Here is a 14123-nt window from a genome sequence, read left to right as displayed (position 1 = left end):
GAGCAGCAAATTGGTCAGCAAACCAGAGGTGCCTGCTTCAACAAAGACTGCTTGGCCCTTTTGGCCCAAGGAATGAGAGTTACTCCATATATAAATTATAAACTTTCCTGGTAAAAGTTCAAAAGGAAAAAGAAATTCTGCATCATTGGATCAACAGGCACGTTATGATGGCTGGGACTGAGTTTTCTTTGCTAGGCTGCAGTGAAACAGTGCAGAATGAATTTGTCCTGCCTTGTGTGGTTCACTGCTTACTGCTGAACTGCATCTGGGTATAAAACACAGATATTTGATGTCTTACTAAAGGTATAGAAGGCAATACTTTGATGTCTTACTAAGTAATTCAAGGGAATTCATTTACAGCTAAGTTCAGCTACCTGAGCTCAAGTTTTCACTTGTAAGCAATAATTTCACTAGGCTGGTAATTGACATTTCTGTCTGTCTTTACAGCACAGTGTTCCTCAGAGTATCTCTATGCACAAAAATCAGTGCAGATGGCAGGACTGTTGCTCTACTTTCAGAGTTGCTCTGCTCTGGTACATTACATTGCTAAGATTGTAGAGGCAATTTAACTTGTGTTAATCTTGGATTATTACTTCGGAGGTTTTTTTTACTGGATTTTTTTTAACAACTCACATGATAACAACTCCTCTTAGAATAAATAATTACCCCTTTTTCTGAACTGAAATAAATGCCAGACCAAAAATAATCTCATCAGTTACTGAAAGGACACTTTAAAATCTTTCAGACAAGCTTATTCCCCACCACGTTCACACAGCATCCAGTTTTAATGTCCATACCAAGAAGATACTGATGCACTGTAAACTAAAAAAGCTCACAAATGAACCAGGAAATTAATTACAAGGATTGAGAATTATGACAGTTCACCCAAGAGTTTTGGGGGGGAAACCTCAGTGCTTTCCTTGATCATAGGAAATTTGAGTTTGTGCAGGTCAAGCATGTCCCTACGGTCTGCCAGGCAGGAGTAGGAAGTTAAATAAGGTGAAAAATCAAGTGTGTTCTTTAATTAATTCATTAATTTTGAGACATGACAGCAACTAACAATCAACAACCTTTCAGTCTGAAGTGGGCTCTCCATCACAGGAAATTATAAAATTAAGATTGGTTCTTAGATAGACTTTAAACCACTTAAACATTAATCTTAAGGAGTCTAACAGCCTCTGAGTTGGAGGAAGTCAGCAAATTGTTTGAAATAGTCCTTCTGATTTTGTGAATCCTGACTCATAAAGCAGACAGCACTGTATTAAAAGTTCAGTGGGAGGCTGAAGCCAAAAAAAGAGAAGATGAATAACAAATTGAGACCAGGGAGAGGAAGACTCAGGTAAAAAGAAGGAATGACCCAGAACTATTCTGAGAAATGTCTCTTTTTGTTTTTTTGCCTTTTTTAAGAACAGTATGAAAAATAAAGGAGGAGGATAATATCTCAGAAATTTAAATATTGAACAGTTACAATAGGCACAAGACTACTCAAAGTTTCTGTGAAATTTAAAACCAGAAATTCAATGAAAAAACTCCACGTTTTCATACAAGAAAGTTCCCAAGTCCCCAGTGTTGCTAGAGTAGAAGCAAATATGATTCCCCAGGCAGGCAGAGTCAGAGACCAGAACTCTATGAGTGGACAGGGGAATATTTTTTTATTATTATTTTTTAAAAGATCTAAACTTACAAGTTTTCTAAGCTGTGAGGGATGGAGGGGCAGCACACAGTACTCCTGACTTCTCAGGGCAGAAAGAAGTGGAAAGGAACCGCCTGCCAGCAGGACTCAAGCTGATGATAAGCAGGGTGAATGATGGTTCCTTTCCTGGTGGAAGAGGAATGGAAAATGTCACCCAGGAAACATCCTGCAGAAACTTGAGCTACTCCAGTTCAGCTCAGCCTGTTCGAGAACAGTTATTGGAAAGAGGAAGAGTATCTCAGACTAGACAGCAAGGAGAAGGCTTGGAGGTGGAGGGGGCAGATTTTATCCATGAGTTTATCAATATCTGATGGGAGGGAGGGAGTAAAGATCAGGGAGAAAAACCCTTCTCAGTGGCCCCCAGTGACACAACAAGTGTGACAAGCACAAACTGAAATACAGGGAATTACATTTAAACCAAATTAAAAAATTTTTACTGGGGAAAAGTGGTCTGGACACTGGAACAGGTTGCCCAGGCAGATTTTGGAATCTCCTCCATCTCCACTCAACAGGTCACAGCCCTGAACAACCAGGTAACCCTGCTCCAATCATTTCAAGATGGCCCTTCTAATCCAAATTATTCGTGTGATTCAGTGATCTCAAGATGGAAAAAGTATAAAATAAAACAGAAATCACAGGAATGATTTTTCTGAGGAAAAGCCCAACTTCTTCCTGCTGAATCATGTATTACAAAATAATGCCTCAAGCTCTCAGGAAGGAGACACCCAAAAACCTCTTCGCACTGTGCCAGTTTCAGCTCCTTTGCAGTTTCTACAGCTCTTGGACAGACTGAAATGACAGGAAGCCAGAAAAACGTTAGCATATTTGGAACACTATTCACTTGTAAATTCCATGGATTTTGACAGCATGTAAGTGTAAATATCCTCTGATTCATCCTTTTAATTTCGTTTGAAACTGAAGTGTGTTGTAATTTATTTGGGACAGCAAAAGACCAGGGGAAGACAGATAAAGGCATCCCATACCTGAGAACCCCTTTACTTATTATTCCCTACCATTTGCAAAGTACAGTGTTTAAAGCTTGTTGCTGCAATCCAGCTTTATGAAGAACTGGCAGCTACAAGCTGACCTGAAAGAATAAAAATAAAAATCATCTCTTTCTCTCAGCCTTCAAGGAAATCCCTCATATGCTCCAGAGCATCTGGCATCAAAGGCCTTGGAAGAGACAGGGAAAACTGGCAGAATGAATGGACTGACCATTCCCTCCACAGCTGCTGTAGCACTGAGTTAATATTGACCATATTCTCCCACCCTGCACTGAATAATTTTCAGCCTAAACATAAATTAATTCAATTTATTATATATGTATAAAATAAATTAAGAGAACATCCAAGTATTAGAGCTAACTACTGACAAAACAGAGAACCTCAGACTCTGTTTAAAGTGTAAAAGGGGAGATATCCAATGTCATTATTAGCTTTGTATAGTGCCAAAATTTAAAAGTAATTAAAAAATAATTAAAAAGCAGAAATCCTACTGAAGGAAGATGGAGGCAATTTATGGAGAATTGAAGGTATTCATCTAGAAGGTGGTTAAGCAGGATGAGTGGAAAAAAGACCCAGACTGGGATTTAAGTAAAGAGATGTGAGTACAGGCTGCTCTTCCTTATGCCACCATCACCCCAAAAATCAAAAATGAAATAGTTCTTCCAGTTGTACACTAAAGCAAATTAAGCAAAACTACAGCTACTTCATTAATATCAGTTTGCTGCTGCAGCACAGATGAAAAAAGGTGACAAACTGTCCTTCACAAAAGCAACAAAACCTATAAGATCAGCAGAATCTATTCTGCAGTACCCACAATGCTCTCTCACACAAAGCCACCATCTTCAACCCAAAAAAGACCTGGTATGAAATATTACCATTCAATAAAAAAATCATTATTTGGTCCCTTAAGTAGGCCCTGAAGTAGAAGGCTGTGATGAAAATTTATCAAGCATTTTTCTCCAAATGGAATGCATGCTCCTGTACCTTAGGAGCTCTACAGTACATGAAATTTTAACAGAATACTTAATGTCTTTCTAGGTTTTATAATACCACAAAGAGATACTCATCATGTGTTTTTACCACAGCAGATAAATGCTAATGCCTCTAGTACACAACATTTTCACAGTGGCTTGAATACGAGTCATCTTCCACTCTCTTGGTGAGCAAATTAATGGGATCAATAATTTTTTTAGTATCTCCAGATAAGACTCTTTACCTTCACAAGCCTGATCAGTAAATTCATGATGTACAGAAGGGACCACAAACAACTTGTTATGTGGATTCCCTGAAAGGTTAGTCTGCTCTGAGAAACAGAAAATGTCAAAGGCCTGGGAGTTTTCAGATGTGAACCCACGTCCTGATCTGGGAAAGGTTTGTGGAAGATCCTAAAGGTCAGATGTGAGGGTCTCCCTTATCAACAAGGTTGTATGTTAAGTTAAACTGAAACCAAGAGGAGTGTACTCCCTGGAACCACAGCACTCTGATTACAGTAAATGTATTTTTAAAGGGCAAGAAGTTTTAAAAGTGATGCTTAAAAGCATATTTACCAGAATAAAGAAATACATACATTAAAAAAAGTTGTTTTCAGGTAATTTCCATAAGTATTTCCAGTGGCATGAAATTTAAAGCTACTTCCAGATGGCAAAAAAAAAAAATCTATTTGTAGCTATTCATCTTTGATTCCTTCTGATTGAAAACAATAATAATTTCAGTAGAGATTAAAAAAAAACCAACAACAACAAAACAAACACAGCTTTTCTGCATATTTTAAACTGGTATTTACTGGTAGCATATTTTAAACTTTGTATTTACTTTTGTTACAATCAGAAAATTTTGTTAATTTTATCTTGTGACATTTTGCTTTGGTTAAAAGAAATGATGATTTAGAGCCTTGTTATCTTGTAGGAGAGATGCATGAGAAAAGGGCCATTATCTCTCTGTACAAGGGGAACGTGCAGGCACTAAAATACATCCTTGGCTTTGAGCTAAACAAACCTTGAGCAGACAGACACAGGCTTAGAGTAGCTTGAGAACAGAAGAGGAAATTCCACCAGAATTACTTCTGCCCTGTCAGGTTTTTGGTTTTGTTTTCATTTCAGGGGAGGTTTTGAGCATGTACAACCTCCCTTCAACCTCCTCCTACCTGGGTTATCTGACAAGTTTGAGCTCCTTTATCTGCAGGGCAGTTCAGTGCCCTGCTCCCCATCCTTCCCTGTCAGCCATGGCAGGCTCTGATGTTCCTCCTGGAAGCACACACTGTCCAGGGAGGGCCTTCCCTTGGGACAAGGGGATGCACTTCAGCAGCTGAGGCTGTTCCCCTGTGGGCAGCACTGCTCTAAATAAATACAACTTGAGCTGAGTTGGTGCCAGGTGTGATCCTGGCCTGGTTTGGGGCTCCTGGCAGGGATGGTGCCTCGTGCCGATGCTGACACCGCAGGATGTGTGGGAAGGAATCTCCCACTCCACAGGACCATTCCAGCTGCAGTTTGCTCAGTGGCTGAGTATCACCTTCCTGCTAGGTGGATCTACATTGTTCTGATTAATTTGAGGAAAGTTGAGCTGATTCAGAGTGCTCAAGTCCAACACCACTGAACACATTAAAACAAGCAAAGCCCCCAGCTGTCATTGGAACACTGTTCCCATTCCCTACATTCAGGGACAATGATAAGATTTCAGGGTGGCAGAAAGCAAAGCACTTCCCTGGGACACACCACCATGGAGCAGCTCCTGGGCAGGGTGCTTTGTTTTGATTCCTCCTGAAGCTACACCCTTCCAAGAGACTCCAACAAGTAGAGGGTAGGAGAGAAACTCAAAGGAATGGAGTGGTGGCTACCTGGGTTCCACACTGGTGCAGCGAGCTCCTCACTCCCTCTGCAGAGACACAGGAATGAAGGACACTCTCCTGCTTTTTGTGATGTTATCACACTGCTAAATATAACAAAAGCAACACCTTCCCTTTTAAAAAAGGCAAGGTTAGATGAATGGTCAGGGAAAAAAGCAGATATTCTCCCTAGGGCCAGGTTTCAGCATTATTATGCAAATAGAAATCGGCTTATGCTGTGAATTCACCTGAGGGAATGGGCCCCAGAATCTGAAAACCGAAGGATTTCTCAAGGCGAGCACAAGCTACAAGCTCTGGCCTAAGGTTTGGAGCAGTTTTGGAGGACTGTGCTTCTCCAACTCCAGCCAAACCCTCTCAGGGATTCTATGGTTCATTTCTTTAAAACATCCCACAGTTAGTTTTCCATGGAACTAGACACTTCCACCAGCAACCCACAAGAAACCCTTTTGCCTTGCAAGAAACATATCAACAGAAGATAACTTACTGATTTATTTTGTAAATGTTGTGTTTTAACAAACGTGGAAGCCTGATACTGGGAATTGATGATTTCTCTCATAATAAATGTTGAGCCATATATAGGCCAGTGTTATGAGGCTCCCATCACAGCAAAAGGCCCCTTTTATTAATGGCTACTTTATCATTTAAAACATGCATGTTGTTACTTAAAATGGCAAATTGCTTTGCACTGTCCTTGAAGTGCATTGCATAAATATTGTATTCAAGCCTTAGCTTACACTTCATAAATAATTTATTTTTAAAATACCCTTCCATGAGACCACTAGCTGTCAAGATGTTCAATTTTCTGGTAAAAACATGTATTTATTGCAAGTCTTATTTTAACTTGTTGGAGATTTGCTAAAAGCCACATGTGACAGGTGCTGTAAGAACTGTATTCAACCTAAAACCTCAGGAAGCTGAAAGCCTCATTCTCCTGGTAGGTTTTGTACCTCTGCATAAGCAGTTTTCTTTGCAGGAGAAAAGCTGAAATCTATTCAAGGAAGCTTTCAAGTACTATTTTCTGATAACCCAAAAATGACTGATAGCACATGATGATCAGAAAAGCTTATAGATTTCATTACATTTCTTTTCACTACAATCCTTCCTCCACCATTTCCATTTCATGTTGCTGCATTTAAACTGCTGTACAAACTTGTTCAAAGTGCTTGACATTAAAAAAAAAAAAAAAATCAAAGGAAATTTCAGATAATTAACTTTGATGAATGAGCATATTTTAATTCATGTCTGGTAATATTCTTGTTAATGACATGTCTGCTTAGGACATCCATTAAAAGTCCATTAACTTAACAGGGAAAGTCTAATAAAGTTATCCTGGAAATTTTCTGGTATATTAACGTTATGGACTTTTAATGAATATCTGCTGTAGGAACTGCTATTAGCAAGGCTACTATTCTAATTAAACTTGGGCTTTGAGAGTGAAAAAAAAATGTTTAAAGATAACAACAAGCAGAAGCAGCACCTTTTTTGAAAATGACTATAAGGGAGATAGGTACAGGTCACAAATCATGCTATAAGAACAGCTGTAAATTACTATATTGTAGCTTTTTTTGTAGCCTGCCATCCAATACACCTATATCAAGTGTGTCCTTCATGTCATCAGTTGCTCAGGCTCCTTTTTACTCCTCTATTGTTGAGACTGAGCAGTACAGAAAGGCCTTCCAGGCCTTTCTGAAGAGTAGGAGATAAAAAATTTAAACACAGTTTCTCATAACAATGCAAAGTAAAAAATGCACTTAGGAAGTTCCCTATGGGCATCTCAGCAAGCCATTTGAAGCTGCTGACATTAACAATAATATAGCAAGGTATCTTTTTATATGTATATATCTTTTACTCATAGAATCAGAGAATGGATTGGGTTGGAAGGGACCTTAAAGCTCATCTCATTCCAACCCCTTTGCCATGGACAGGGACACCTTCCATTTACCAGGTTATTCAAAGCCCCTTCTCTTTATATGTATCTTTTATATACATATATAAATATACATAAGGCTTTTCAATAATATGAATATATGTATATTTATTATTATGAATATATGTGTATATTAAAACCCAACACAGACATACCTATTTTTTCATACTTATCCTTCACCAAATCTTCCAAGCCAATCATTTTCCAGAAACCGTCATCCCAACCTCTATCTGATGAGTATGTCCACTTGCACACCACTGTACAGAGAGACCTAGGAAAGAGACAGTATAGGCACAGAGTCAGGCAAATGAACACATTTGGATTTAAAAACAAGTTCCTGCAAAAGTATCTCTTCTCCACTGGTCAAAAACTCCAGCAGAATGCTCACATTAAAAAAAAAAAAACAAACAACAACTGGTTAATGCTTGGAGTGCACATCTTGAGGGCCTTAAAAGGACCTTGTGTTTAAGATTCTTCTCTGCTGAAACAACTCCTGGTCTGGCCACTTCACTGCATAAATCAGTCAAATAACAGGCTGTGCATGTGCCTGGGGAGAGCGGGGCAGGAACACAACAGCTCTGGAGCAGGCAGCTCAGGGTGCTGCTCTTCCAGCCTAAATGGCTGCTTTGCACACAGCCTGTCCTTAGGAAAATTGGTGTTACCTCTCTTACAACTGAATTACAATTTCCAGGATGATGGGATCAGATGCACAAGTCTCATTCCTGAGAAGCTGATGTTAAACTCTGCTGTGCCAGGACAACACCACGGGGCACAGGCAGGAGCAGAATATACACAGAGGAAAGTCTGTCCTAACACACAGAATGGTTTTTATCAATATCCCTGACCTTATTCCTCCCCAAAGAATGAACAATATTCCTGATGATTTAGTATTACACAGGTTGTTTTCTCAAAAGATCAATATTAAACTGCTTGAAAAGTCAGTCAACTAAAAGGTCTTAAAAATGCTAAATACCATTGAAAACTGCAGTTCTGTGTAGTCCTGGGAATACCACAGTACCAGCAAGTGCAAGACAGCTCAGATGCATCTTGGGGAAACACATCATCATAACTGTTCTCAAAGAGAAACCTGCTCAGAGGTGGATTTTCTTTGATGTTTTACAAGACAGCTTATTTGTGACTCATGTTTAGCCAAGGTGAGCTTACACAGACATAGTCTCTTTATTAGGATGGTACAATTTGAACATGTATCTTCAAAGCAAACTCAGTTTAACTGAAGCATTTGACTTTTTCTTGCAGTTTTGCATAAGTAAAAACCAAATAAAATTTCTCTCTTCAAAATTATTGTTTGGAGTAAAAGTAAATCTTCCTTTTCATCCAGGAAAACTAGCCAGGGACTGAAATATGAATCACAGAATGGGTTGGGCTGGAAGAACCTTAAAGCTCATCTTGTTCCAACCCCCTGTCATGGGCAGGGACACCTTTCACCACCCCAGGTTGCTCCAAGCCCCATCCAAACTGGCCTTGAGAAGAAAAAGAGAAGTAATTTTTATTTCCTATCTGCAAATCAAAGTTAGATCTCATAGCCACTGATACTGCAGACAGAGTAAAGCCTAAAAAGAACAGGAAGAGCCTTTCCACACAGCAAGAAGCAACGTCATCTTATGTGACACTGAACAGAAGATGGCATGGTTACATGGACTCTCTAAATTCCCACTTTCTCATCTGGGACAGAAATGTGTCTTTTAAATGCCTCATGTATCCTTCCATCCTGTTTTACTGGAGTAACCATGTTTTTACAACCAGAGGACCAGTGACGGTCATTCACATCCCACTGGTTGTAAAGGTGTGTTGGTTGCTCTTTGCTGCAAGAGAATAATTAACATTATATATTTGGGGGGGAAAGACATTAATTATTTATATCCTTATAAATAAATGCAGTCAATAAATGCAGATTTTTTTTCAGGACTACTCTTAAAACACTTCTGACACCCCCACCCCCCTTTTTATTTCTTCTTAATAATTTAAGAATAGACCACACAATCACAACTCTGTGTCTGGTTTGAAAACAGAAAAAGCACGTGACCTGTAACTACAGCAATGACAATGTTGATATAAGGAATTCCAATTTCCAAGGATTTAAAAGCCAGACACAGAAATCTAATTAGGACCTTTGACAAAAACTGGGTGAATAAATAAATTCTAGGCTGAAGAAAATACTGGGAAAAAATAAACATTTTCCCCAAATGGGTTCAAACCTCTCGTTAAAAGGAAAAATAAAGACATGGTATTTGAAATAAAAAGCACTTCATCACTTTAGGAAAAATTTAGACATAAAGAGTGAAAAACAATGCATCAAATTTTCCCAAATATGGGAAATACCAAATCATAACAAATTATCATCAAAACCAAATATGTCTTTTTCTAATTAGATTGAAGCTCTGAACTAATGCCACACCCTGAAAAAGGCTCCAAAGAACATGTTTTAAACGGGGGCCTGCTGTCCCACACAGCTCCCTCTGTGGAACACCACACACAGGCCCAAGGAATCACTGGCGATGGGAAGAGATCAGCCCTTGCCAATCCACAGAATTCCAGCAGATCCGAGCTCTCTGGCAGGATATGGCTGTACTGAGCACATCCTGTCAATTTAAAAATGCAAAGTGCTCACAGAACAAGGATAAACAGAAGAGTTTTGGTTGAATTTTTAACACAGTATGGAAAATGAACTGGGGAAGACAACTCTTCCCAAATGAATTACTGGCAGATGTCTGAGTGGAAGGTTCTGGTATGAAAACCAATATCAGATCTGAGCTAAAACACTAACACATTATGTTGGCAGGTTTTTATTTTCATGGCCACAGCAAGAAACTCAAAATGCTTGTTTTAAACACAGTCTGAGTGTTTATACTTCTCTGGGATTAAATCTCCTTCTTCCACTCTTGCTGTCACTCAAAAAGTATGTGTTTAATGGAACAATATGGCTTCATACAAATCCCTAATATCAAAGAGAAAGTGTCATACCACAGAAAGGCATCCTGCTCTCTTAGATAACAGCTCAAAGGAAAGGATTTCTTTGTGATGACCATGAAGGATTAACATCACCACATGCTTCAAAAGCACCTGGATGGGTTGAACTCAAACCCCTGCCCCTCACCTGAGGACGTGCTCAGTCTGTATATCCTAGAGAGCTCTATGCACATGCAGAGAAAACAGTTCATTCATGGCTTGTCACTGCTGAAGCCAATGGTAAAGATGTACATTATATATATAATATTTATTAATATTTGTATGTATATTAACTTTATAGGAAATCACTCATAAATTCTCCTCCAGAGAATCACCCTGAAAAGGGGATAGCACAACCCCTAACTTGGGAAAAATCTATCCAGGAAGACACTATGGGAAAAAAACACCTGAGGAATCAAATCAGTACACCTACAAAGAAAGCCTCAACTATGAGAAAATTTTGTATTTCACAGAACTCCTAAGTTTGATGAGATGAAGGGCAGACATTAAACAGAAACACTACTGATATCTGCTGTGGTATATTCAATTTTTCCTATTTGGCAGTGTTGCCTCAATTCTTTGGTCATAAACACCAGGCTGTTCTGGCTGAAGCTGGATGAACCAGATGGGCTGAAGCAAATGCTCCTCTTACTTTACTCCCAGGATCAGCAGGTTCAAAGGTGCAGAGAAGAGGCAATCCCAGAGGGAACGTCCTCTCCCAGCTGCCTAATCCAACACAGGATTTGAGGAGCCATGCATGGAACTCCTCAGAAGCATGAGCCATATGTAGTCAGTCTGAAATACCATCAGTTTGGAGACTCTTTTCTTTAAGCATATTCCCAGCACAATGAAATGAAAGATTTCCTTTCTCTGGTCAGAACAAAAAGTTTTGTTTAGAATATTCCTACTGAAAAAAAGCCCCAACCGTTGTGCATGGAAAATTTTTATTTTATTTAAACCAGATTTTCAACAGGAAAATTAGTCTGTTTAGAGTTTCCTACAAGTTTCTTGCTGAGGACTGGTTGGATGTGCTGAAGTCCTGCATGACCAGAATATCAGCAGTCTTAAAACCACAGTCTGTGAACACACACTTGTAATTCCCAAAATGTTGTCTGGAAGCAACTAACCTGTGAAAGGATCTGGGGCAACTGGACTTGGCATCACTCAGGTGATCAAAATTTGTTTCTGTGAGGCTCTTCCCACATTATCTGCCCATTCTGAATATTTTATCCCATTCTGTTGTACTTGGAGAGAAGGAAATCAGGTTTGCTGAAAATGGGCATTACCGCATGCTCTAAGTTACTGGCATAAAAGTGTATCTAAAATATAAAAGTCACAAAAAACTTCTCACAAAAAAATTTCACACTTTGGTCCATTCTTTGTTGACACATCTCCCACACTCCAAAATGGATAAAGCCAGCAGAGACATGATTCCAAAATCTGCAGAGATCCTGCCCTGCCTGGGGCAACACCTCTATGGAAATAATTCTGGGGGCTACTCCTGAACTGCAGCTGTCTCGTGGAAGTCATCCCTATTTTGAGTATAGGTTGATAGGTAAGTCCTATCAAATAAAAGTCACTAAAAAAACCAGTTTTTTTACCTGAAAAGTGACCCCATAAGGCATTTCTACATGACCTTCCATTCCAGAGGGCTGGTACAAGATTAGTTAGCCTGGAAAATGAGTCAGTCACCAGCTTGAAAGGCAGAGAACCCCTGGCTGGGGCATCCTGAGGTGAATGGCAGCTTTGTTCTCAATTCCAAAGCAAAAGGATCTGCTCCATTCATCCCAACTGCTCAGAAACAAACCTAAACTCATGAACTTAATTAATTTTGTAGGCATCATTAACAATGCAGCAGTTCAATCACTGGATCACTAAACTAAAGCCAGCTGCACCTGCTGAGAGCTGTGCCAAAGCTAAATTCTACAGAAGCAAGGATAAGGTACAGTTAGATCCCAAAAGGAATAGCATGCAGTAGGATAAAGTAACTCTCTGTGGTCTGTTGGGCAAATTTATTTAAAGCTACAAAGAATCAAAAGCTAAGAAAGCTTTATAATGTTGTGAACGCAAGAAGGAGACCTGAAACAATAGAATGTGACTGTCACAACATCAAATGATTTTTCTTTTGTTCTACAAAGTTTAAATTTAAAACAGATTTTGAATTCAAATTGTAAACTAGGGCGTAGAGTCTGCTCAAATGAACATCTCCACATATTGACATCTGGGCCAGGCTGCCAATGTCCTCCCAAATTATGCACCCCCACAGTCTTAAGGCTTTTCACAAAAGCAAGCAATTTACAGCTCTAACACAGTCACAGATCTTACTGTGGTTTGTGCAAAAATGTTCCAGGCAGAAAAATTTAATACCCAGCACACATACTCCCAGCATCCAAGAACAGAACTGGGCACTGGTGCTGCAAGAACCTAAAATACAGTGGAGGTTATCACAGAGCAATAAGAAACCTGTAATTATTCTCTGCTCTATTATGGTAATGCCATATCCATTAATCCACAGCCTTTGAAACAGAACCAGACTGTTGGATCCAAATCCACAACTGGCATTTAAGAAAAATGTCTCTGCCTGCTTGGTGTACTTGGCTGCTTGGGGGAAATAGGGAAAAATTGTCCTAAGGTAAATACTTCTCAAGAAAGAGAAGAAAAGTGACATCTGATCACTGAGTCTTGACATGCATGAAGTGTGCGAGATGCTGCCCCTGTTGAGTGTTTGCTAAAAGGAATCAGGGCAGGGGGTTGAGCTCAGGGTGGTGCAGAGGAGCTGCCCCTGCTGTCCCTCAGTCCCTCAGTCCATCTCTGGGGCAGGCTGGCTGCAAAGCTCAGGATGAGAGAGTCTGGGTGTGCCCTGGCTGTACTCCCCTCCTTTAACCTCTTCAACAGCTCCTTCATTGCAGGCACAGCAAAACCTGTCAGGGGCTGCTCCAGCCACCCAGCCATGCAAACCCCAAGTTCCTAACATTTACAACACACTACTTTTTATGATTACTGCCTTTGACCCAAAGCCTATGAAATTCCTGCCTGCCCAAACCCATTGTCTTAGCGAGCCCTGCAATTTGACTCTTGCTTGAAAAGGGTTTTCTTCTTCCAACAAAACATTAAACAGGCCAAACAAAGAAGACAGGTGGGGAAGCCTGTTTGGGACAAGTAGCAGACACATTCCCAGTTGTACTCACGGGCCTCGACTTTCAGTCTTTGCATGTCTGAGGATTTAAATCTATTCAATAAAGGTAGCAAGGAAATTACTGTAATCAGCGTTAGCAGTTCTACCAGCTTCAGTCTTCCTATGCTCTGGGTAACACTTCTATTTATCATAAATAATTAAAAGTAGTCTGGCTGCCATTTAGATTTTTTGAAGGAAGTTAAATACCACAGAAAAAGCAAAGCTTTCTCCCCACTTCGAAATCTTCACTAAAGCTGTGAGAAAAAAAAATATTAATACAAATAAGAATGATCCAATATCATGATGAAAAGCCAATATTTGTTCATAGTAAGGCTAGTGGCAATTTTGTCATATTTTGTAGGTGAAATAGGATTAAATTCCAGATCTCAAACCTTAGAAGTTAATGTTCAGAAAATTACTTGGATGTTTTCTTTATCCTCACCGTGAGGAAAATTGAGCATCAGAAAATAGCTCTTCAGTTTCCAAAAAGGATTTAGTAGAAAAGATTTTTCTTT

At 39.5% G+C, this 14123-nt stretch overlaps 1 protein-coding gene across 14 annotated transcripts in view; it reads right to left on the bottom strand.

Moving 5' to 3' along the window:
- Positions 1–14123, bottom strand: part of FGGY (FGGY carbohydrate kinase domain containing) — a 279434-nt gene that overhangs the window by 70987 nt on the left and 194324 nt on the right. For all 14 annotated transcript variants that reach the window (XR_015273696.1, XM_086841676.1, XM_086841677.1 and 11 more), the window contains one exon: positions 7622–7737. Coding sequence is in view for 13 of the 14 variants with exons in the window: in XM_086841676.1 (XP_086697802.1) it covers positions 7622–7737 (116 nt within the window). In the remaining variant the exon portion in view is untranslated. The remainder of the gene's footprint in view (positions 1–7621; positions 7738–14123) is intronic.

Source organism: Cyanistes caeruleus, chromosome 9 (assembly GCF_971803275.1).
Source record: "Cyanistes caeruleus chromosome 9, bCyaCae1.hap1.1, whole genome shotgun sequence".
Classification (NCBI taxonomy): domain Eukaryota; kingdom Metazoa; phylum Chordata; class Aves; order Passeriformes; family Paridae; genus Cyanistes; species Cyanistes caeruleus.
Note: the sequence above shows the minus strand (reverse complement) of the source record. Positions and strands in the feature narration are given on the sequence as shown.